A 25,083-nucleotide genomic window follows, 5' to 3' on the forward strand; every position below is an offset into this window, starting at 1 on the left:
AACATAAGCCAAGTATATATTTAAAATCAGAAATACAACTATCTTCATTGATCTAACAGCTACTTTGGGTCTATATATTAACATATGTGTTAAAATATATTGATAAGCCAGCAAGTGGCAACACAAGAAATGTAAAATAAAGCTCCAAGTGTTTAAACAAATTGTTTAAAAACAATTTAATGTTTCCCTCCCCAGGGCTTCGTTTACAAATAGAAAAATCCCCCACCAAACCATGAGACGCCTCCCCAGCACTCAACAAGCTGGGAGGGCAGGGGGTATAGCTCTTCCCCCACGGCAGCTCCCACTGTGGGAAGCTTTCACCGTTCCATCACAGCCTCTTGTTCATTATCAGCAAAGAATTCCAAATTTCCAGCTGCTGCCTGTAAGCCAGGACTTAAAAGAGTACTTGTGTTATCACACTGTGCCAGGGTCCAAGTGCCAGCCCATTCCATGGCAGAGTAAATCCATCCCCAAGGTGCAGCCCAAACCCTCCAGGCAGGACACAGCCTCCAGGGGGTGGCTCTCATTCAGCCTCCAGCAAGAACCACCAGGATGTCAGCAACAAGGATCCATCTATCCTGCCATCCTGGCTCCAGATCTGGCCAAAAGTGGAAGTTCACTGGGAAGGAGCACTACAAACAGGGCTCACACAGCTGCAGTGCTCCCAAGAATAACCTCTGAGCCTCCAGCAGCCAGCACTTAAGGCCCTTCCTGCACCACAGGTTGCATCATAACTATTATGTTTAATAGCCTCACTGGACCAATTCTTCTCAAATTTGTCTAATTTCTCTATGAGATCATTTATATTTTTGGCCTCCATGCTGTCCCTATGGCAGAGTCCCACAATTTCACTGTGCATTGTATGAAATGTTCCCCTTTCTTGTTTTGAACCTCTGCTGATCTCATGCTTCTGTAGCATCCTAAAAACACAGCAGCCTCTGCAGTCATCACCACCAGACTAAATCAAAGTAAATCAAAGTCTGAAACTTCAGCTGCACCTGGGTATGAATGGGATGCACAACTGGTGTTTGTATCTAGCAGCATTCTGAGACTCTGCTCAGGTCTCCTTGCACAACACAGGTGTGGGGACACAAATGGAGCAGAATACCTGAATCAAAGTTCACACTGTGTGATCTCCCTGAGGGAAACAGAAAAAACATCCTGAGTTCTGCACCGTCCCAAGTTCCTGAGCAGTCTTTGTGAGGGGTGAGCTGCTGAGAAACACAACAGGAGGCAATTCCTATGGAAATACATCCAAAAGTATTCCAATAAGACTAAAGGAAGAAAATAAGGAAGAAGAAAAAAAAAAAGTTTGTCCTCAGTGTCATGTGGACATTCAGAGCAGGGCAAGAACCCACTGGAGGCTCCACCTGCCAACCAGCAAACGCTGGGTAAGGTTGTTGGACTGAGGGTACTGCAGACCCCTCACCATGGCTACCAGGTTCTTTCCTGCAAGTCATTATTCTCCATTCGAATTCAGCTTCAGCTGAAAGTCCCAGCTTAGCCAGGCTCTGAAGCAGATGAAGGAAATCTGAACAGGAGCTGGAAGAGCAGGCAGGTTGGTGAATGTCATCTTCACATGGAGTGAGCCTAGCATACAAAAAAGTATGTTGAACAAAAGGAGTGGACACAGCCAGTCCTGTGGCAACACGCAGGAGAGCCTCAAGGGAGATGAGCAATTTCCCTAAACTCTCTCCTGCGTTGTCTCACAACAACAAGAACGGATTTGCAGAGTTGGAGGTAGCACCGTGAGTGAGTCAGTGTGAGCAGCATCAAAGGGCAGCCCCTGCACAGCCAGCAGGGCTTGTTGGAGTCATGTCCAGAGTGCTCAGCAGCCAGCACCAACAGCACCCTGTGCTGGTGAAATCAAACTCACAGAGCACAATTCTCCTCCCCTTGAGATACATCTCTGCAATAAAGCGAGATTGTTAAGAGCCACAGTGCCCAGAAATGACATCTCGAACAACAGCTGTAACCCTTTTCTTCATGGGACAATGGAAGAATGTGTCAGGGAGTGGTCCTCGGGTCCAGAAGCACAAAGAAAACTTAGAGGATAGTACACAGTGAAAAAAAAAAGTTCAGAATGACAAAGTATTAAAGCATCTGCTAGTTTTGAAGGACATTCTTTGGGTTTAGATTCTTTAACTGTAAATTTGAAAGACCTGCACAGAGAACAACCGTCCTGTTGCCCACACTGGTGACCAATTACACTGATGTTAATAATGGAACAAAAACCTCACTAGGGCCTTAGATATGTGTTTTAGACAATATTCCAGTATTCTCTGCTGTAAACAAAGCACAACTAAAAATCATAGTACTCAGTTACTGAAATGGACTGGGGTTTGCTCAGCCAATTTGACAACTAATCAAAGATCAGCCCTCCTTGGCTTGCCCTTGATATTTTGTGCTGGACCACAGCTTCCTGCAACAGGTCACATTAGTACTAAAACCACAAGCAGCTCCCAAGCTGGAGGGCTGGATAGGTACAGCTCCTGACAGTATACTCACTTCTTTTGGCACTCAGGTACAATAAGGATATTGTTCCTTTAATGCTTAGCTTTCCTTTTAAGAAGTATGTGAGATTTCAGCCAATTCTCCACAACGATTAGGTCAGGATGAATGTACTTAACTCAGGATTCAGCTGGAAAGAGCCCAAGTAGATGCAATCAATTTTCTGCTAAATCCACTTCCTTCCTCTCTTCTCTACCCAGCATGAGACATCAGCTCTCCACTACAGCCACTGGTGACTAAGGCACTGCAAACCTCTGCCTTCAGCCATGCTCCTATCAAAGCTGGTTACTCCTGATTTCCCCTGGTTTTTGGGTTTTGCATATCCTGTTCGCTTGCCCAATATTTGGGTTAGGGGGAGAAGGCCCCAGAGGCACATATGAAGAAGCAGCTATACAGCAAACCACAAACATCAAATGTTCCTGTGACCCCAAAGTTAATCACTTGCAACTGCACAGGATCAGCTGCAGAACTGCACTGGTAACAGACTTTTCCCCTTTGTGCGAATTTTGAAACCTCCTTGAGGTTTTAATGTGCAGGTACTATATGGTCTGCCAGCTTCTGTGCTGCCATCTCTGTATGTGAACCAAATTATCTTCACCACCATCACCCAAACCCCACATTTGGGGCCCTCTCTGAACCAGCCTCCCGCAGCACACTGTAACAGCAGAGAGATTTGCTACTTGAATCTAAACAGGGTAATCAAAAACAACACCCCTTAGAAAACAAGGCTTGGAAAACATGATCTCTCGCTCTCACCTACATATTTTCTTAAGAGATTAAGTAGATGATTTCCAGCATTATTTTCCCAAGTGCATATGTTGTGCTTTGTTAAATAACTCATGGAATCAGCAGAACAAATTCTGGTGGCTATGTGTTCTTTAGGCTTTCTTTCCCTAGTCCAAGGGACTTCCCCCAGTGCTCTTCTACCACTAAAAGATGCTTGCACATGCATTCCAATACACATACATTTATATATTTATAAATTATTTACATCCACATGTGAAGTATTTTCTTCCTGCACCCTAAAGGCTCATATTGAACACTTGTCTGGGGAGCCTGCACTCTGCTTGGGAGACTGCTGCTCTAGAGACCACTGCACTGTTACTACTGATTCAGCAAAAATTGTTTCCATGGGCCTGAATTTACACTGCCGTGGTTCCTAAGGTCAGTAAGCCACTGACTCACTCAATAAAGTTATTTGCATTACTTCCAGGAACAATTTTGCAGGCAGTGCAGTTGGAAGAATGACAGTGCAGAGTACCCAGGCAGCCAGGGGAGTTGTGTGACTGAGGTCCTGTGACTATACCTAATTTAATGTCAGGACATAGCACACTTGTGTTTTAGAGCACACTGACAGACAACTGCTGAGATGTAACAGTGAGTAACCAAAAATGACTGCTAAAAGACTGCTTTTAAATATGCATTAAATTAGACACCTTTCACTCTGCACAGGCACAGCTAAAAGAGCTGGAAGGTATTGGTGGCTGTGTGCTGGCACAGTCAGCACACCAGCAGAGCCAGCCCTGCTGGCTGGACTCAGAGACATTGCTGATGCTAAGCTTTTCTTACAGAAGATACTTTCAAAGTGTCTTTCCTCCAATTCCCTCCTGTTTCTTGCCTGGCTCATCATTCACTTTTACTACCACTACCCCAAACACAATGCAAGTTCACAGGTGTTTGGTAAAAAGATAGTTAATGCTGCAAGGTAGGACCTTTCTTTTAGGTAAGAAAACCTAACCTTTTCTTAGGTAAGAAAAAATCAGCCTGAGAGCTGGTGGGGAGGAGGAGCAAGCACCAAGCTTCTGGGGGCATCCTGAGCAGGAAACACTGCTGGAAGCTGTGGTGGCTCCTGCCTGCCTGGCCCAGGCTGGGCTGCAGGAGCCAGGGGTGGCAGGGCAGGGATGGGCACAGGGAGCAGCAGGGATGGATGGCAGGGCAGGGATGGGCACAGGGAGCAGCAGGGATGGATGGCAGGGCAGGGATGGGGCACAGGGAGCAGCAGGGATGGGGCACAGGGAGCAGCAGGGATGGATGGCAGGGCAGGGATGGGCACAGGGAGCAGCAGGGATGGATGGCAGGGCAGGGATGGGCACAGGGAGCAGCAGGGATGGATGGCAGGGCAGGGATGGGGCACAGGGAGCAGCAGGGATGGATGGCAGGGCAGGGATGGGCACAGGGAGCAGCAGGGATGGATGGCAGGGGCAGGGATGGGCACAGGGAGCAGCAGGGATGGGTGGCAGGGCAGGGATGGGACACAGGGAGCAGCAGGGATGGGTGGCAGGGCAGGGATGGGCACAGGGATGGATGGCAGGGCAGGGATGGGGCACAGGGAGCAGCAGGGATGGATGGCAGGGCAGGGATGGGCACAGGGAGCAGCAGGGATGGATGGCAGGGCAGGGCCAGGGCTGAGAACAGCTGAGAAGCAGGAACAGCACATGAGGAGGTGCACGGGGCCCCAAACAGGAACAGGAACACAGGGTTTGTGCACCCATAGCAGGAGCCTGTGGAGACAATAAGAACAGGACAGTGCCCAAAGCAGCGAGGGACCCCATCACCAAGCACACAGTGCCACTGGCCCCCCATGGCATGAACGGGCAGGGCAGAGGGAGGGTCTCTGTCAGACCTGCAAGCTGCTCCTCCAGGCCTGCCCCCAACACCACAAGGCAGAACACTCATGGGGGATTTTGGGAATGGCTTTACAGGGCCCTAGTTACTTCAGAAGCAATGGAGCTTACCTTGGGGTGTTTTAAACTCCACTGCAAAGGCCATGATGGTTGACAGACTCCCAGGCACCCTCCTGCCCCAAAGTGCCTCTCCCAAACAGCACGAGGTGTCCAGAGCATTTGGAAAACCACTGGGCAGAAGATGCTTTGAGAGGATGAGCAACAGCTCCTGCCCCACAGGCTGCCAGGCCTCTCCAAGCATGTCACACACAAACACACTGAAGCTACATCTTCACATGTCACTTAGCTTTGTGGGACACATGACAGAGACTGAAATGCTCTTCAGTGTGAAGGATGGGTTATTCATTGCCCAGGAACAGCCCTTTTGTGGGTGAAATGCTGAAGCCCCTGAGCACCCACCACCCCAAAACAATGGTAGAATGTTACTCTGGCCCATGACTACAGGACACAACCTGTTCTCAAGTCCCCAGTGTCCGTGAGAAAGGGAGTGAGAGGCCCAAGTGTCCCACAAACACTCAAAACCATTTCCAGAGGAACCTCAACACCATTCCCTCCTCACTCCTTGCATGCCCTGAGCCTGCAGGGATGTTTTGGACAGGTGAGGAACACAGAACCACACCTGAAGTTATTATACTCCTGCTCTCTCCACGGCTTGAAGAAAGGAATCCTCATTAATTTGAAGGCAGGAGAGCAGGCAAGCCCTCACAAGAGGGTGGGTCAGCAAGAAGGGGCTGTTTGGGAGACAGCCCAGCACTGATTTCCAGCCCAGCACCAGGAGCACAGCACCAGGAGCACAGCACACGGTCTCTGCTCCATCAGACACTGGAACTGCCAAGGGGAGCCACTGATCCTGTAAAGGGAGGGGCACTGGATAAGGAGGGACTGGGTGCTGACCTGCAGGCTCTGCTCCAGGGCTCCTTTCAGAAAGCATTTACTGCACATAACTCAACACTGTGGGATCACATTTGCAAGCCTGGCAGTAGCCCATTTTTACGTGTGTCAGCTCAGTGCAGGGCATCCACGTGTAGGGTTCACGCTGGTAAAATAATAGAAATTTCAAAAAAACCCGCATAAAATAATTCCTTACTGTTTCTGGGATGGTGCTCACAGTCAAAGCCATATTGCAAAATTACATGGTTTTTATACAGCTACAGGGAAGAGACTCACCTGGGACAAACCACAGGATTACTGTCAATGTGATGGGAGCAAGCTCCTGCTGCCCAGCTCAGAGCTCACATTGCCCTCCATGAACTCAAGACTACCCCAACACTAACTGAAACTGATTTGGCCATGAGTGATGATAAATCTAGACAGTCCCAGAAGTTTTGGTCAAAGTCAGGATTTTCAGGAAATGAGATATTTATTGGAAGCAAGGGAGAAAAATAGCTTTCTGGCCAAGATTGAATTTACTGAGTTTCTTCCTGTTCTGTGTTTCAAGGGAGTGAGGCAGCAAGGGGTGGTTGGAAAAAAGAGCTCTTCAATACCTGGGTTAAAATGAACTAAAATTTTCTGAGAAGTCCAAGGAGAGGAGGAAACATCCACTGCTGGTAAATAACTTTGACCTGTAGAAGTGAATTTACCAGAACCAAGCTGGTCAGTCTGGAACAGTAAGTTTATAAGCAGGCAAAGCATTCAGGTCATGTCAAATACCAGGGGTTACCAAAGCACTTTCCGTGGTGTACAAGGCCAGCCCACTGCCACTATAATCGGCCAATCCTCCCGAGTCCTCTCATTTAAATGAGAAAAATTTATGGTTGTTTATTTAGGCTTCATGCCAAGCCTGTTTCTCTGATAAGCTTCTCTGGTGCATTTGTGCCTCACATCCGATTTAGAGTCCTCTGAATACTGGAGACAGCATTCCTTGGATACTGAAAATAAATTAAAAACACAACACTGGGCTTGGACAGAGGAATGGGAACACTTTTGACGTGGCCCAGGCACTATGGACTCTTGGGAGCAGTGCTGGGAAAGCAGGCTTTTTAAAATCTTGCATTAGTCCATTTATTTAATGATATATAATCCTCAAACTGGTCCCCCATAAACTGTAAATACACATTATTTGAGCAAGTAATTAGTTTCAGTAGCATGCAGTAGCAGCTGTATGGTTTGGCTGCCAGACACTGCAAGTGTTTCCTCCAGCAAATGCATCTATTTGTGATATAACAATAATTACTGAAAGATTTACAAAGCTTCTCACTTCTGCAGTGCTTTGACCTCAGGATCTCCACATAATTTCAGCATGTTGAAAGCAGCACAGTATCACCCAGGTAGGGAGGTGAGAAGGATTTCCACACGGGCCAAGCCAGATGGGTGAAGTGATCTGTCCTTTGCAAGTGGAGCAAAACCCTGTCTCTGCCTCACTGGGCTGATCCACCCCTTGGTGACCACCAGCCTACCAATCCTCCCAGCTAAGAATTTTTCCTCTGTCATTTGCCAATATCCTCTGCCAGAAGAGAGCCTCAAACACAGAGTGCTGAAGTCTGCTGCAACTGCATATTTTATAAGTCTGAAGACAAACTTCAGCAAAAAAAACAAAACAAAACAAAAACCAATTCTTTGTTTTGTTTTGTATATGACAAGATTCTTATGGGAAAGAGCTTTCCTAGACCCACAAGAAGTCAAAGCATCCTTAAGGTGAAGAGCAGCAGAGGAAACCTTTGATCTGTAAATTGAACTTGCAAGGTAAAACACAGGCTGCTTTCTGGTGAGAACTTTAATGTGTTTTCAGGCCATACAGACAACTCTCCCTGGAAAGAAGCAGTTACCAAGAATCAAGAATTAAGGATGAGATTGTAACCCAGCCTGGACAGGGGGTGTAGCTGAGGAGCAAAGGCAGAGCTCTCCTGTCAGCCAGCACGGGAGGTGAAGGCAACAGAAGCAGCAGATGCCAGATTCCCTGATCATGCTGTGTGCTCTGCTAAGAGCTCCAGTCCTCCTTAGGCTGGGCCTGCAGAGCTGGACTGAGAGTGGCCTGGCAGGAGGGGAGAGGTCCTGTCCCTGCACTGCCACCAGGGAACGACAGCAACAAGTCCAAGACTAGAAACAGCAGGAAAACATGTAACAGGAATAAGAACAGAAAACTATTTTAAAGTTTGGAAAAGGAGGTTTGCTGGTGAGGAAGGACAGACTGAAGTTTCCACGGCTGCAAAGTGGTATAATCCTGCCTCCTTGATATGGGGATGATGAGCTCCCAGAAGTCCTTAGACACTGGGAATTCCAAGAAAAGCCAAAGATATGCATAACAAATCAAAACAGGAAATTACCAGGGTACAGCAAGATTTCAAATGGTGCCAGAGCAGCTCACTATTTTCTGGAGAAAAAGGTACTGACATGCAGTTAAGATGTTGACTAAAGTCATCCATTGTGCCTGTCTGAGATGGAAAACAAAAGATGTAAAATAGTAAGAAAGTTTGAATTACACATCAGAGCAAATGCAGGCAGAAAGAAGAAAAAGACAACACATGGGGAATGGAAAACTTCCCACAAGATGCCTCAGAGACAAAAACTGAATTTCAATCCTTCCAACACACCAGGAAAACAATCAGGCAATGGTGGCCCACAGACCACACTTTGGTCAGTCCAGAGCACCAATGGTGAGATAACTCCAGGGCAAGGAAAAGGTGCAGAGTCACCCAAATGCCAGGAGAAGATCCATGGCTTTAGGACAGGCAAACACACAAGAGCCTGGATGTGTTTATACACATGGACAGGTTTTGTATGAGGATAAAATGTAATGAGACAGGCACCAGAAAAGAAACCACCAGGTGGCTGTAGGCAGAACAGATTGCCTAAGTGCTGAAGGACAAAACTGATTAACTGCCTGTGTGGACATGGAACTGACTTTTTACTGAAGAACTGATGATGACCTGTATTACATAATAAATTATTTCAGAGTTTAGTTTGAAGGTTTAGTTTTCAGATGAGTAAAGATGAAGGACACCACTAAAGCATTTTTTTGCACTTGACAATACACATAGGGACAAAATACAGGAGAAACAGTTCAACAGAACTACAGGAAACCAACCCTGTGTTTCTCCTTTAATTCATTCTTTTCTCCACTTTTTCCTTCCACCTCTTTTTTGGTAGCAATTAAAGATTACAGAACCTGGAAGTGGCAAACAGAAACATCTGTTGACAATGTCAGTGACTTCCCTGTGCTCTGTTCTGGATTATCTGGATTTCTTCCCTTTTGAGAGATGAACTGGACAGCAGCCCAAGGGAATCTCTTCTTTTGTAGAAACTGAGGTACGTTCAAGAACATTTTAAATGGGTACAGGGGAAGGTAAAGGAAAAAAAAAAAACCAAGTAGAAGGGAAGACTGAACACCCAAAAGATGTGGGTTTCAGAGAGGATCATTGAGACCTGCAGATAAAAGATGACAATAAGGAAATGGGGATATTTGACCAGATATTACTCTAGACAACAGGTGACATTTCAGACCCACAAAACTATGCAAAGAAGTGATTAGGTTCTCTGGAGTTTTTACAGAAATAAAAAACAGAGAGAAAAACCTTATTAATTGAGTGTATTTTTTGTACTCTGTGTGTTTTCCAGCCCTTGAAGGGATCACAGGTGCCATCAGTGAATGGTTCCACATTATGAGTACAAAAATGCTCTGGAAGGAATACATCTATGGTCAGTCAATGAACCCAGAATAAAGTTTCCATCATGAGTTGCCAGGCAACCCACAGCCATTAAAAGCCATGTATTTCATGCTGGAGTCATAATTAGCAGAATGCAATTACTGCCTTTCAAGGAAACAAGGAGACAGAGACAAAGCACCAGCCAACTATTGATCACATGCCCTCTGATCATCAGAAATAGAGAAGCATTTCCCAGTTCCCTGTCAGCCAGGTACTGATCCCACCACCTGTCCCTGAGGCTGAGCCTCCAGCTCCATCACTGCTGCTAAAGCAGCTCTCAGAGCAGACTGGCACTGTACCAAGACACTCCCCCAACCAAAAAAAGCTTTAAGCACAAGCATCTTCAATATCTGGGATGCCCCCATGGAAGTAAAGCAATCAGATGAACCACCCCTAAAAAAACAGGTTCTCTCCTAGAGCTGAACTAAATTTAAATTAGTCACAGAATTGAAAGCATCGAATGACATAGTATTGAAGGGACCCAGCCATGGACTGCTTTATTTCCAGCCCAGCACACAGATCAGTGCCCTGCTGGGCCAGAGCTATCCGGGACAACAGACAGCAATGCAGAGAAATACAAAATGCCTGCTAAAATGTAAAACTCAACGACATCAATTTTTAATAAAGGAGAGTTTCCTGTGTCTATCCCATCTCCCATTTCTGATGACCCTTTTCCATCCCATTGTTTTTGTTCTAAAAGCCTGGCATATTATCAGAATAACCATGGATCAAGATAAAACATTCTTCTAGCAATCAGTACCCAAAGGTACTTGGGCTCTTACATGGGGCTGGTATCCAAATTTGACCTTTAATTAAAATTAAGATTACATTCCTTTGCTGAGACTCAGTCATGGCTCAGAGTCTTGCACAGGACACTCCACTGTGTGAAGCCAGCTGCCATCTCTGCCATGCAGTGCCCCTTTCTACAGCGAGCACCTTCCTTTCCTGAGCCCTGCACTGTCGCCCTGATTCTAAAGATTTTCTAAAGCCTTCTGAGTTTACATTCTGTTAGAAATTTTTCTCACACAACTTTCTGTAAGCAACCTATTGTTTTACATTCCTTCATAAGGGTAGAGAAACTTGATGTACTAGTAGTTTGTCCAATGTCTTTGGAAAAGTAGCACATTCACTCTTCAATCCACTGTCACCTTTAGAAAAGTATAAATGCTAAAGTCAAAAAGTAAACACACTATTTTTCACCTTGCAAATAGCAGTAACTCGCGCTGTACTTTCACGTGTCCTATAGCGACACTGCAGTGGGGCTGGGCTGGGCTGGCTGCACAGACTGGAATGGCTTCATCCATCAGTCCTGCCGGGTGTGAGATGGGAAGATGGGGCTGAGCACGGCTGTAATTCATCCCAGAGACGCAGAGTGACTCGGGCAGCGCTGTGCCCAGGACTGTCTCAGTGACACGTCTGCAGCAGCCAAGCCAGCGGCACAGACACCAATGCCCTGCCAGCCAAGCTCAGGCCTCGCACAGCACCCGGCTCTTCCCGGGAATCCCGTCTGCAGAGACCCGCGCCACGCACGGACCTGCTGCCATGAGGGCACAGGCTCCATTCTCAGCCATGGCCGGAGCCCTGCACGAGCCAGGGCAGGTCTGAGCTGAGGGATTTCCTACAGCACAGCACCGAGCACCCTCAGCTTGGTCCTGAGCACCCTCAGCTTGGCCTTGAGCCCTGAGCACCCTCAGCTTGGCCCTGAGCCCTGAGCACCCTCAGCTTGGCCCTGAACACCCTGAGCTTGGCCCTGAGCACCCTCAGCTTGGCCCCTGAGCCCTGAGCACCCTGAGCTTGGCCCTGAGCACCCTGAGCTTGGCCCTGAGCACCCTCAGCTTGGCCTTGAGCACCCTCAGCTTGGCTTTGAGCACCCTGAGCATCCTGAGCTTGGCCCCTGAGCACTGAGCACCCTCAGCACCCTCAGCTTGGCCCTGAGCACTGAGCACCCTCAGCTTGGCCCTGAGCACCCTCAGCTTGGCCCCTGAGCACCCTCAGCTTGGCCCTGAGCACTGAGCACCCTCAGCTTGGTCCCTGAGCACCCTCAGCTTGGCCTTGAGCACCCTCAGCTTGGCTTTGAGCACCCTGAGCATCCTGAGCTTGGCCTTGAGCACCCTGAGCATCCTGAGCTTGGCCCCTGAGCACTGAGCACCCTCAGCACCCTCAGCTTGGCCCTGAGCACTGAGCACCCTCAGCACCCTCAGCTTGGCCCTGAGCACTGAGCACCCTCAGCTTGGCCCTGAGCACCCTCAGCTTGGCCCCTCAGCACCCTCAGCTTGGTCCCTGAGCCCTGAGCACCCTCAGCTTGGCCCCTGAGCACCCTGAGCTTGGCCCCTGAGCACCCTTAGCTTGGACCCTGAGCACCCTCAGCTTGGCCCTGAGCACCCTCAGCCTGGCCCCTGAGCACTGAGCACCCTCAGCTTGGCCCCTGAGCACCCTGAGCTTGGCCCCTGAGCACCCTCAGCTTGGCCCTGAGCCCTGAGCACCCTCAGCTTGGCCTTGAGCACCCTGAGCACCCTCAGCTTGGCCACTGAGCCCTGAGCACCCTCAGCTTGGCCCTGAGCACCCTCAGCTTTGCCCCTGAGCACCCTGAGCTTGGCCCTGAGCCCTGAGCACCCTCAGCTTGGTCCCTCAGCACCCTCAGTTTGGCCCCTGAGCATCCTGAGCTTGGTCCCTCAGCACCCTCAGCTTGGCCCCTGAGCACTGAGCACCCTCAGCTTGGCCCCTGAGCACCCTCAGCTTGGTCCTGAGCACCCTCAGCTTGGCCCTGAGCACCCTCAGCTTGGTCCCTAAGCCCTGAGCACCCTGAGCTTGGCCCTGAGCATGGCTATCAGCCAGTGCCTCGGCAGGACTGCAGAGCAGAAATCCCAGTGTCTCAGCCTGCTCTGTAACAGCATGTAGCTAGGAAATGGCATGGCAAAGCCCCCAAATACTCGAGCTGCCCAGCAGCCTGCCACTGCACAGCCCTCGCAGCAATGCCCACCAGCCCCTCTCCTCCAGGCTGCTCTCGGGTTTCCTCGATGCCCAGAAGAGTTGCACAAAGTGGCTGCAGAAAGATGAACAGATACTGAAGCTGCAGCTAAGTCAGTGAAAAGTCAGCCATGAGGCACCAAGGGTGAACCACTGACATAAACACACAGATTTGTACCACTGTGATTACCAACTCTAACACTGGTGGACACACACTGTAGAGCTCACAGATTTGACACTGAGTTTTGTTTTATTTTATGGGAAAGTCACATTTACAGACAACTTAATTTGCAGCTACAAAGCAAATACTGGCAATGTGCAATTTGGATGCAATGACTCATGTCAAACTTATAAATACACTGTGGGACTGAACAAATACAAATTGAAAATTAACCTTCCATTGGGAATTTGGGTATTTAAAAAACTCACCAACTGCTGTAAATATACACCAAAGGGACACAGCTTCCTTAAGATGTTCCGTGCCTTACTGCCACCAAGAGAAAACAAAGGTTCAACTCAGGGCAGCAAATATGCAGAAGACCAATTCCAGTGTCACAAGGAACTTCTCTGGGACATGAGCAACCTTCTATTAATAGACATCTACACCCAGTAGCACTGAGTGGCCTCAGACAGAAGTGAAAAGGCAGGTTGTGGTCATGAACTGACTCCCTTTTCCCATCAGCTGAGGGTACAGGCTGGTTCAGAAATGCTCTTCATACCCTCAGGGTAATAATAAAAGCACTCCCACTGTGATTGTCCCACTGGACCTTTGGAACCAGCAACTCTGTCAGCCCTCTCTGGGATCCCCTCAGAGACCCTGATGAGCTTGTGAAGGCTGAAGAAAGGCTGCAGCACTGCCCATCATCACCTAAACACCTTTACCAGCTGACCCTCAAAACTGAAGTGCTGTCTGACCCCTGTGAGTGCTCTGGGCTGGCCAACAGCCATCCAGTGAGAGCTGCATCCCTTTGGATGCTACAGTTTGCTTTAAGCTTCTGGTTCATCTTGTCATAATTTTCTGTGCCTTAAAACCAGCAGCAAAAGCTCCAATTAAAGATGAATGGCATACTCAAGCATTTGCTTTCACAGAGGAGAGCAGAACATGTTCCTGAGTTTTATGCTGAAATACCTCTCAGCTTTGAGAGTAGAGCCTTCCAACCCTTAGCTCTGCAAAGCTCATTCCCTGAGCAAAGCTCATTCCCTCTCACCCTCTGAGTTACAAACAGCAAACTGATACTCCTCATTGTAAAGATTCATCTTACTGTAGTTTCTGCCATCATTGCCACTGGATTACAATTTTCAGCCTGAAAAGACACTGTGGATGCCTTATGATCTGCAAACTGAAGGCACCTGGGAAATTCTCTTCTTTAAGGAGTATCAACCAGTCCATTAATTCCTGCAACTGTTCAGCTGCATGTAGATCACACAAGCAGTCTGGCATTACAGCAATTATTCTTCAAGAAATCCTGTCATGCTCTGAAATACTACCAAGAGGAACTAGATGATGAGATGTTCAGGCAGTTATTTTTCAGCTCTTGTCTTCCATAAGCAAAATCTGCAACTCAACTCCTGCCAAAGCCAGGATTTCATACTTAACAGAAGGGACAGATTAAGTTGTTGCCTGAATTAATATCTGTTATTTAAAATTCAGCAAAGCAGTTACAATACAACTAATATACATAAATGCAATTTCATACAACTAATATAACCTATTTAAATACATCTACGTGCTTTGCTGTATCAAGGCCTAAAAGAGATTCTGTTGGTGTCTGGGCTGAGACAGAATCTGCATTTAAAAACCATCCTAACAAGCTTCAGTTGTTTCTTCTAAGAGATTGTGAATAAAGATCTACATTGAAATACTTTATCTCAGGAAATCAGATCACTTCTACCTGACCTGAAGAGAATTTTTTGACCTCTGAAAAAAAGCTATCTGAGGAGCATGGCTTTATGCAGAATGTTGTAGGAGTTCACAGAGATGTGGCCAAAATCCACTGACAGAGCAAAGATCTGAGATGCTGAACTTGCTCAGTTATGGGAGCAAAGCTCAGGCATCCAGTGCCCACGGAACGCATTTGAGAGGCAGAACACATAAAATGTGTTCAGTAAGTCATCTACTCTTCCTTTCCATTTTAATTCTAATCTCAGTTTACTGTGGAATCTCCTTTTTTGGGGAGATCCTGTAAAACTCCGAATCAATATATTACTGAGAGTTTTTCCCAACGTTGACAGAACCTCAGAAGACAATTAAGAGATTTACTATCTGAGACATTTTACCAAAATGTCTAGAGGCGACAGAAATCTCCTGTTTATTTACTGTGTACCTGAAACAATTTCTCATCTTTCCACATTCATGTCCTCAAAGAGGGAACCACCCTCACTGCAGGAGACCCCAGTAACCCCCATTCCATCCTTACACCTCTATTGGCAAGGCCGGAGCCCCCACAGAGGTGCCCACAGCTGAGAGTCTGGTTTTGGGTTTCCTCTTAATTACAAGCAACACAACACCCCCAGCAATGATGTGATAAACAATGGTGGTGAAGCCTTAGTTGTTAGCTTTTAGATGTTTCAGAATCTATACTGCTTTAGTGTGTAACTGTGAGCTTCATATTAGGGGATGGTAAACTCTGCACAGAGCAGGCAGACAAAACAATTCCTTCTCCACCTGGGGACCAAGGATAGATGATCCCAATGTCAGGCCCAAGAGCACAAACAACGTGGGCTGAAGAGAGAAAAACAAGAAGGGTGGGAATTCTGAACCTAAAGCTATAATTGGACAATTAACTCCAATATGCAAAAGGACCAGAACTTATCAAAGTGAGAGACCCTGTGACCAGTCATGCATTTTGTGACCATTCTGGGTTCACCAGGGGTGTAGCCCTGGCTGGGCTCTTGTGCTGCCCAGGGTGCATCCACTGAGGCCTTCTAAAAAATCCCTACTTTATTCTTTAGCTTCATCCAGCCTCTGTTCTGGCCAGCCTCTCAAGGCATCAGTTTGAGTGGGAAAGGAGCACTGGGAGCTCCTGGGAAGGCACAGGAAGGCTCTGGGCACACGCTGCTCTCTTCAACCAGGACACCCTGACAGATGGCACCTGGCACTGGAACTAAAGATAAACTCAAAGAAGTGCCTAAGAAAGGGCTCTGACTCAGGCAGAATTTCCACTTCTCTGCACAACTGCACTTGTCTTTGCTGAGTTGAAAACACTCACTGCCAAGTGATGAAATGAGGCCTTGGAGGCTCCATCACTCATTATCACATTTCAGCCTGAGTGGTCTCCAAACCACAACTTTTCCCAAGGGTTTGAAATATTATTTCATTTATTTTTTAATTGTAGCTGGTTAAGTATTGAGCTCTTATCTAAATCAGATATTTTCAGGTGCAGAAGTATTTTTCTTTGGTTATTACCTTTTATTTTCTACAATCATTCTATTGAAAGTAAAACTGAAAACTGCAGGAGGTGAGCTCAGATCATTCTTATTTGAAGGGAAAAAAGACAGACTAAAAAAAGGCAATGTTGTGCTTTTATTCTCACATTTCTAATTTGCACTGGGCTGGCATGGCCAGGTTTTGGTGCTGGTGGCTCTGTGAGAAGCTGCCAGAAGCTTCCCCTGTGTCCAGCAGAGCCAGTTCCAGCTGGCTCCAGGACAGACCCACCCCTGGCCAAGGCTGGGCCCAGCAGTGACAGTGGCAGCACCTGTGGGAACACTTGGGAAGGGGGAGGAAATCCCCCTGGAATTGCAGCTGGCTGAGAGCAGGGAGGATTTGTGAGAGGAGCAGCTCTGCAAAGCCCCAGGGCAGGGCAGGAGGGGCAGGAGCTGCTCCAGGTGCTGGAGCTGAGGTTCCCCGAGCCTGGGGAGCAGCCCAGGGAGAGGCAGCTGAGCCCCCCCAGCCCTGGGCTCCAGGATGGATCAGGGATCCTTTCCCCCCAGCCCTGGGCTCCAGGATGGATCAGGGATCCTTTCCCCCCCAGCCCTGGGCTCCAGGATGGATCAGGGATCCTTTTCCCCCCCAGCCCTGGGCTCCAGGATGGATCAGGGATCCTTTCCCCCCCAGCCCTGGGCTCCAGGATGGATCAGGGATCCTTTCCCCCCCAGCCCTGGGCTCCAGGATGGATCAGGGATCCTTTCCCCTGCAGCTCTGGGCTCCAGGATGGATCAGGGATCCTTTTCCCCCCCAGCCCCTGGAGGCCCCACACGGGAGCAGGGGGTGCCTGAAGGAGCTGTGACCCCAGGAACTCCACCCTGGAGCAGCTCCTGGCAGGACCTGTGGCCCCGTGGAGAGAGGAGCCCACGCTGGAACAGGTTTGCTGGCAGGAGCTGTGACCCCACAGGGGACCTGGGCTGGAGCAGCTCCTGCAGGACTGACTGCACCCATGGAAGGACCAGGCTGGAGCAGCTCCTGAAGGACTGACTGCACCCATGGAAGGACCAGGCTGGAGCAGCTCCTGAAGGACTGACTGCACCCATGGGAAGGACCAGGCTGGAGCAGCTCAAGGAGCTCACTGTCTCCTGTAGGAAGGACCCCACGCTGGAGCACTGGAAGATGTGAGGAGCCCTTCCCCTGAGGAGGAAGGAGCAGCAGAGACAACCTGGGATGAGCTGAGCACAGCCCCCATTCCCCATCCCCCTGCACCACTCGGGGGAGAGGTGGAGAAAGCTGGGAGTAAAGTTAAACCCAGGAAGAAAGGAGGGGTGAGGAGAAGCTGTTTTGAGATTTAGCTTTTATTTGCTATTATCCTACTCTGATTTGGTTGTTAATAGATTTTTTGTTTTGCTGAGTCAGTAACTGGTGAGGGAGCTCTCCCTGCCCTTATCCCTTATGCCTTTCCTATCTCCTTATCTCCCCTCTCCCCATCCAGCTGAGGAGGGCAGGGATAGAGTGGTTTTGGTGAGCACCTGGTGTCCAGCCAGGGCCAACCACCACATAAACACACACGGGAACTACAGCATAGACACTGGTTTAGGCAGACAGAACCAAAGGGCTTCTCTACTCTCCTGTCACAGGCTCAGAAGGAGCAGCAGTGTGTGCTGTGACCCCTCATCTAACAAAGATCCTTAATGATCACCCAGTTACCTAAAGCATGGCTCGACTTAAAACATTCTCCAAAGGGACGTTTGGTCTCAATTTGAAAACAAAAAAGAATAGAGAATCTGCCACTTCTCTTGCAATTAATCATCCTCATTGCAGAAAAACTGTCTTTGATTTCTATTAGAATTGTGTAATTTCAGCCTCCAGGAAAGATTTCTCTTGTGTTTGTCTCTAGTACATATGAGACCACTTTCTAATGCTGTTTTATGGTTCATGTACTTACAAGCTCCAGACACATGACCCTCACATAATTTCAGATACCCAAAATACACTGAGCTCTCATGATTAGCTTTTCTCCAGCCTTTAATCATCTATTTAAGTTCTTCTTGGCCCTCTCTGGTTACTCTCATCCATTTAAAGCTGGGCACCAAACCTACAGCTCAGGATTCTCACATGGGTCCCAGCAATGTCACAAAATGAACTCCCTGGTCACAAACTGCAGTCCTGTAAGAAATCTCCATTTGGCTGTTTGCTCATGAGCTCCTGCAAAGCCTTTTCAGCACCATTGCCAAGGATGCAGCTCCCACAGACAGGATCTGCATGCCTTGGTACCAGAGCTGCAAACAGAAGGAAACCCAGGCCCTTCCCACTGGTGAACTGTCCTGGTGGGCTCTCCAGCCCAGACACACAGTGAGAGGCTCAGAAGACAACCCAGAGCAGCTCCCAGTGCGTGGGGTGACTCACGGGAAGCTGCCTGAATCACCAAATTCCAGGGCACTGAAGGGTGGGGCAAACAATGCTTCAAGTGGACATGTCTCAAGTTGCCCCATGGTAGGTGAACACTGGCCACACACGTCTCCAGAACAGTCAGAAAAGCTTGTTATGTGTTTAAATAATTGAGTTGTGTTTGTGTTTTGCTGTTAAAATACACTTCTTGTCCCTTACACACTTTTGTAGGGAACAGTGGCCTGCATACAGAACCCCATGGTAGCAAACATGCAGCCTGAGTACTTAAAAACAACATTTCTGCCCCAGAAAGGAAGCTGGAATTCACCCATGCAATTAGGTTAGGTTAATGCTGTGGATAGACATTATCTGATATCCTATTTTGTAATCCTTTGCTGAGCAGGATGCTGTTCACTTTGGGAGCCAGCAAAACAGCTAATTCACTGTCAGACCTGAGTAAATCCCTGAGGGTCTGAGATGAGTTCAACCCTGCAGCTGGTAATGGTCCAGAGTAATTTAGAAAAGTCCCTAAATTCTACATTCAAGTTGAAGGTTTCTTTAAACCAATATTTATCAGGACAAATCTCAGGAGAAAAGACAACACCTCCTGTCAGAAGTGAACTTTACAATCTTCTTCTGATTATCAACTGATTTGGTTCTATACCAGTAATATTTTGCTCTTTTTCTAATCCTTAATTAATCCTTTTTAGAAACAATCTGTGTCCAGCACATTCTGCTCAGAATAAATCTTTTGCTGTGCATCTGCATCATAACAAGATCTTCAATATCCAGGCAAATATTTTCATATATAAGGAACCTCACTAGATGTGTGCATAAAACAAGAAAAATCACCTGACTCCTGAAAATTGAGCTCTCACACTTCCCTTGAGCTTGGTGGGAATTTGTGAGCTCTCAGCAGTTACAGATAAGACACTGAGGAAATCTCCAACTCAAGTTCACAATGCCTGACTTAAGGCACACTTCTGAAAATGCTGCCCTGAATTTTCCATTTTCATTGATAAAGCCAGGACTTCCCCAAATCACTTACAGGAACATCTCTTTCAGATTAAAAGGGAAGCATAAAAAGGTCCTGAGAACAGCAAGGAGGAACCACTGATTTATCATCTAGTTTTCCCCACAAAAAGAAAATCTTGTAATAGCATAAGACATTTCAACACAGAGTTGGTATTTGTTCTTGTCATATTCAACCATAAGTGAACAATTTTTGAGCACTGTGCATACACAGAAATGACAAATACACGCCTGACTAGACTTGCGTTTGCAAACAGAAAGTGACAAAAATATGGTTTTGGCCAAACAAATTTTACCATTTTTTTTTCTATAAAAATGATACATGCACATTACAGTTCCATAAACACGAGTGATTTAAAGCATATAGTGCTTCTAACAGCCAGGTTGAAGCCATTTTGTAAATGCAGCCCTTCAAACAACCAAACACTACTTTTCTGGGCTGCTGCTTAGGAAAACACCATTGAGCACTTACAGATGGCAAATAAAAAACAACTTTTGAAGCTGGAGCCTTGCGTGGGAATTGTGCCTGGGGAAGCAGGCAGGAGGAGGTCTCAGCACACTGGCTGCTAAGGGAAGCCACGGAACGAGGGCACGGCAGATGGGACTTACCACAGGAGCAGCACGTGAAGCAGTTGGTATGATAGAGGTTGCCCATTGCTTGGCAAGCCTGGCTCGCTCCATACACACCTTTTCCACATTTTATACAAATACCTACAAAGCAGAAAGAGAATCAAAGTTAAAATCCTCCACAGCTCCTAAAAACAGCTCCAGGCCGTTGATTCACAACACTCAGGATACCCCCACCATTGATACCCTAAATCAATGAGCTCCTCACCCTGAATAGATTCAAGTACCCAAGAGAGCAGCAGGCGGCTGCAGTGAAACAAATGCATGGAAATCAACCCAAAATTAAGGGGGGCCAAGCCTGTGCTGGTGTTTCAATGCAGGGAGACTGAGGCTGGCTACAGACACAAACCCAGAGGAGGCAGGTGCAGCCAGAAAGGACAGAGAAATCCACACACTCTCCGCAAATAACTCTGCCAGACCAAGAAATAATTCAGAGAGACCTTCACAACAAAGTGCTCCACCACATGACACTCAACAATGTATGATAAAACAACAATTCAGTCCAAGCCCAAAAGATTTCTCCTTGGCTCTCTCCACAAACACAACATCAAGCATGTTTGCAGTGAAAGCCACTGGGAAAATGGATCTGTCAGTCACATCTAGGAATTGTTTAATTCCCCATGAACAGAGGATGTACAACCTGGCACCTCACACACCGAACAGCAAAGCCTCTGCCTTGCTGCTGCTCTCAGGGAGGAATTCGGGCTGCAGGTGTGCTTCACTGGGCTCAGAAATGCACCTTCAGTGCCCACGCCTGCGCCTGGGGATGCCAGGGGTGACCCCCATGGAGTCCTCAGGAAACCAGAGCACCAGGAGCCAGCCAGGCAGTGGGCAGCTCTACACATGGCAAACTCACGGGGAGGTCATGATTTCAGTAAGCTCTACAAAGGTGGTTTTTGGGGGATGGTTTGGTTTTGGGGAGTATTTAAACCTATTTCCTCAAAGTTTTGGGGGTTTTTTGGGTTTGGTTTTTTTTTTTTTTGAGAGACTTTTGCCTGTGCATTTATTTCTACCTATGCATAACCTCTCTAAATTCAAACCAAGGAAGGGAATTAATTCAAGGATCACTTTGGTTTTGTATCCCTATGAAGAAGAACCTAAACTCTGGGGAATCCATGTCCTCCTGTCACACAACTGGGACTGCTGATTTTTAAGTTTCTCTGAGATGTCCATAGGTCTCTATTCAATCCTAGCAGGACAGTCCATCAAGACAAGGCTGGTGATATTTTTTAAATACTACAGTACTACAGTAGAAAATAAAAATGAATATTTTTTTGCAACTCTAAACAAACTGCCCTGTTCCTTGTGTTGTTTGAGGCTCTGTTTCTACAAGCTTGGCATTAATCATTGGCAGCAACAAAACTGCTAATACACCTAAGGACCCAGGAACTGCAGAACTACAAAACCAGGCTTTTATCCCCCAGAATTCTCCACTGCTGTGCACATTCTATGTAAGTACATGCAAAATAAAAATGCAAGTTTTACGGGGGAAGATCAACAGGTGTCCCTCTCTTGTCTTGGGAGACATTTTTCCATTAACTTCTACAGTGTGAGAGCTTCCACAGGCTGCAGTCCTTCAGGAGCTGCTCCAGCCTGGTCCTTCCATGGGTGCAGTCAGTCCTTCAGGAGCTGCTCCAGCCTGGTCCTTCCATGGGTGCAGTCAGTCCTTCAGGAGTTTCTCCAGCCCAGGTCCCCTGTGGGGTCACAGCTCCTGCCAGCAAACCTGTTCCAGCGTGGGCTCCTCTCCCCACGGGGCCACAGGTCCTGCCAGGAGCTGCTCCAGGGTGGAGTTCCTGGGGTCACAGCTCCTTCAGGCACCCCCTGCTCCCGTGTGGGGCCTCCAGGGGCTGGGGGGGAAAGGATCCCTGACCCATCCTGGAGCCCAGGGCTGGGGGGGAAAGGATCCCTGATCCATCCTGGAGCCCAGGGCTGGGGGGGAAAGGATCCCTGATCCATCCTGGAGCCCAGGGCTGGGGGGGCTTAGCTGCCCCCACAAATTCCACTACTGAAATGGAAAGACACTTCATTAAATCACAGGGTTTATTGATGTTTATACCTTTAACTCCTTCATTTCATGTCATGAAGGGAGATTAACTTTTCATTCAGGTAGCTCAACATTCTGGCACAATGCTGCTATTTGAGACTATTTGTCAAATCAAATTATAAATATCAAAATCCAATATATCCAATAGTATTTTTTAAAATCTTAAACCTGATCTCAGAAATTTGGGGAAGCAAAAACTGTAACTCTAACAGCTAAACATAGTGAGACAAACAAACTGCCATCCAGATCCATCAGTTTATTGCAAACTTGTTAAGAAAATCCCAGTCCTTGGGTGAGCTCAGCCCTGATACAAGAAATGGGAATGTCAGAACATTTGTTGCCTTGTCCAAGGCTGCCAAGTCTATTCATTTATTTGTAACCAAATGTTATGGAAAACATCTTCTATTTGCCATGAGTTAAAAGTTAACTGATCAAAGATGGGTATTGATTACTGAACTACGTTTTCCCATCTATGCTTAAAGGTTTTCAAAGTAGAGCAGGGAACGACAGTCTGTAACTCTGGCAATTCTGTCTCTGGGCTCTTGTGCACAAATCTACTACCATCCAAACTGCTTTGATTAATGCAAGTTATTACCCCATTTCTGTGACATTGCTACACTGAACCATGAGAAGCAAAAGAAGGATTTATTGTGGATGCTAAACTTGCACTGGCCTCTCCAAGCCAGTGATCTGTTAGGAGCAGCTGTCAGTCTGTTAACTTGTTTTCTCCAAGAGAGCAGTCATTAACTCCAGGAAGGAATGACCACAGCGACCATTAGCATACTAAAAACGTGTATGTAAAATTCCAAAAGTGTATTTTGGAAAATATATATGCAGCTGCAGTGTGAGTGTAGTGTGAGCTCATAGCTGCCGAGGAGAAGCCCTGATTACATGGATCAGGTCTGCTTTTCCACCAGTCCCAGCCCAGACCGCACACTGCTGCCTTGTGAAGCCCTGACACAACAGCTACATCACTTTTCCCTCCTTCCCCAGATCTAATTCCAAGGCTTGTTAAACCACCTATGAAGAATGTTCTGTTGCAGAGCAAGCGTGTCTCGTTTCTGACACTTCCCTTGACATGACTTCAGAACAACTTCTGCCTTTATATGAGTCCTTGCCCCTCCTGACAGCTCAATTCCGAGCAGTCAGCTGTACCCTAGATCTTTAACACATCAGCTGCTATGTTTCTACCCAGGTCATCAGCTCTCCTACAGATCTGGTGTCTCTACCCAGAAAAATACATCCCAAGATGCTGCAATTACTGAAAGCTGCCATGGAGGCTGGCTGAGCCAGGAGCACAGCGCCACAGCAGCCCTTGGCCGGGGTGGAGATACAGTCACACCCTCACAGAGCTTTTCACCAAACAGAGTGGAGACTGAACGTGGAGCACAGCAAAGGACCATCAACAGAAATGGTACAGGAAAGAGAAGGAGCTCCCAGAGACTCCCTGCTGGACTCCAGCCCATGGCCACTGCTCCCCACGTCTTTAACCAGTCCACTTGGCTGAGCTTGAGCACATCAGCGAGAGCATCACCTGTGGACACGAGCCAGGCAAGCCCCCAGCACTGCACAGCATCAGGCACAGCTCCTGGGAGCCCACAGCAGCAGATCAGACAGGAACTTTCTGATGTGTTTGGTGACTTTACTCCAGTGCTGAGATCAAATGCAATGCGTTATAATTACAAAGGTATCAGGAACAATCTATTTTTCAGCCTGCTGGTACTTTTAAGAGCTCCCTGTGCTAGGACATGAAGTTCAGTTTGGGACCTGTACATCAGATCTGATAATGCTCTTTTGGCCATGCCAGTACAGGCTGCTACTTCATACAGACTTCACCACGCAGCCAGAAATAGGAAAAAAAACCTGATAAATGCCATGAATATCATGGCAGATATTTAACCACCTTCGGGCCAAGCTTTGGCCTCAGACACAGGTGGAATTCAGCCTGTGCCTGATGCCATCCTTATGTAACCTAAAAGATTTAGCACAAAGCAAGAAAAATGGTACCATGTGGCCCTGCAACTCCAGCAGGCAGCAGCTGTGTGGGCAGGGAGAATGCACAGACTGAGCACCATGGCCCAGGGATGAGCTGCAGCCACACCATACCTCCAGGATAACTGCTACATGCTGCCTACAGTAGGAAACAACCAAGCCCTGTCATCAAGAGTTATGGTAAAGCTAAAATTAACAACAAACACGTGGCACAGATGACTCCTTCCCTGCCTCTGCAGTTCTGGGAAAAGGGTGGATGAACATCAAGCTGGGCCACTGCAAAATCCCCCTTTCTCCTCTCAGACAGGAAAACCATCTCTACACAAGCCCCACACAAGATTCTCCACACTTGCAGCCTATCCAGGGCACAGCGGCAGGGAAATGGACACCCACTAACATCAAGCAGGGAGAATAAACAAGGAGGGAAGCCTCAGCTCCAGACAAGAAGCCAAACTGCAGCAAGAGCTACAAGAGCAGAGGGCTGTGGAGGGGCTGTGTCAGACACCTGCAGGTGCCCCTGGCCAGGGGATCTCACACAGGTGCTGCTGCTACCTGTCAAATGTGCCCTGCTAAGCAGCCAGGTACACAGCGGAGCCCCAGAGCTGCCCTGAGCCCGGGCAGCTGTGCCACTGCAGTATCTGCTGAGCTCCTGGGCACGTCCTGGGCTGCGGCACCTTGGATCCAAGAGGTGACTTCAGGGGAGAAAAATGCTCCTTTCCTTCCAACAACCACAGGAGGAGGGATCTTCCAACACCCACGTCATCCCCCAGGCAGGCACAGGGAGAAGACACAGGCACCTGCACGGGGCAGAGCCAGGCAGAGCGAGGG

The 25,083-nt window shown here is 47.8% G+C and overlaps 1 protein-coding gene across 5 annotated transcripts in view; it reads right to left on the reverse strand.

The window, feature by feature from the left end:
• Positions 1–25,083, reverse strand: part of WTIP (WT1 interacting protein) — an 84,306-nt gene that overhangs the window by 34,686 nt on the left and 24,537 nt on the right. For all 5 annotated transcript variants that reach the window (XR_012057833.1, XM_002188653.7, XM_072934560.1 and 2 more), the window contains exon 2: positions 20,202–20,303. Coding sequence is in view for 4 of the 5 variants with exons in the window: in XM_002188653.7 (XP_002188689.4) it covers positions 20,202–20,303 (102 nt within the window). In the remaining variant the exon portion in view is untranslated. The remainder of the gene's footprint in view (positions 1–20,201; positions 20,304–25,083) is intronic.

This window comes from Taeniopygia guttata, chromosome 11 (genome assembly GCF_048771995.1).
Source record: "Taeniopygia guttata chromosome 11, bTaeGut7.mat, whole genome shotgun sequence".
Classification (NCBI taxonomy): domain Eukaryota; kingdom Metazoa; phylum Chordata; class Aves; order Passeriformes; family Estrildidae; genus Taeniopygia; species Taeniopygia guttata.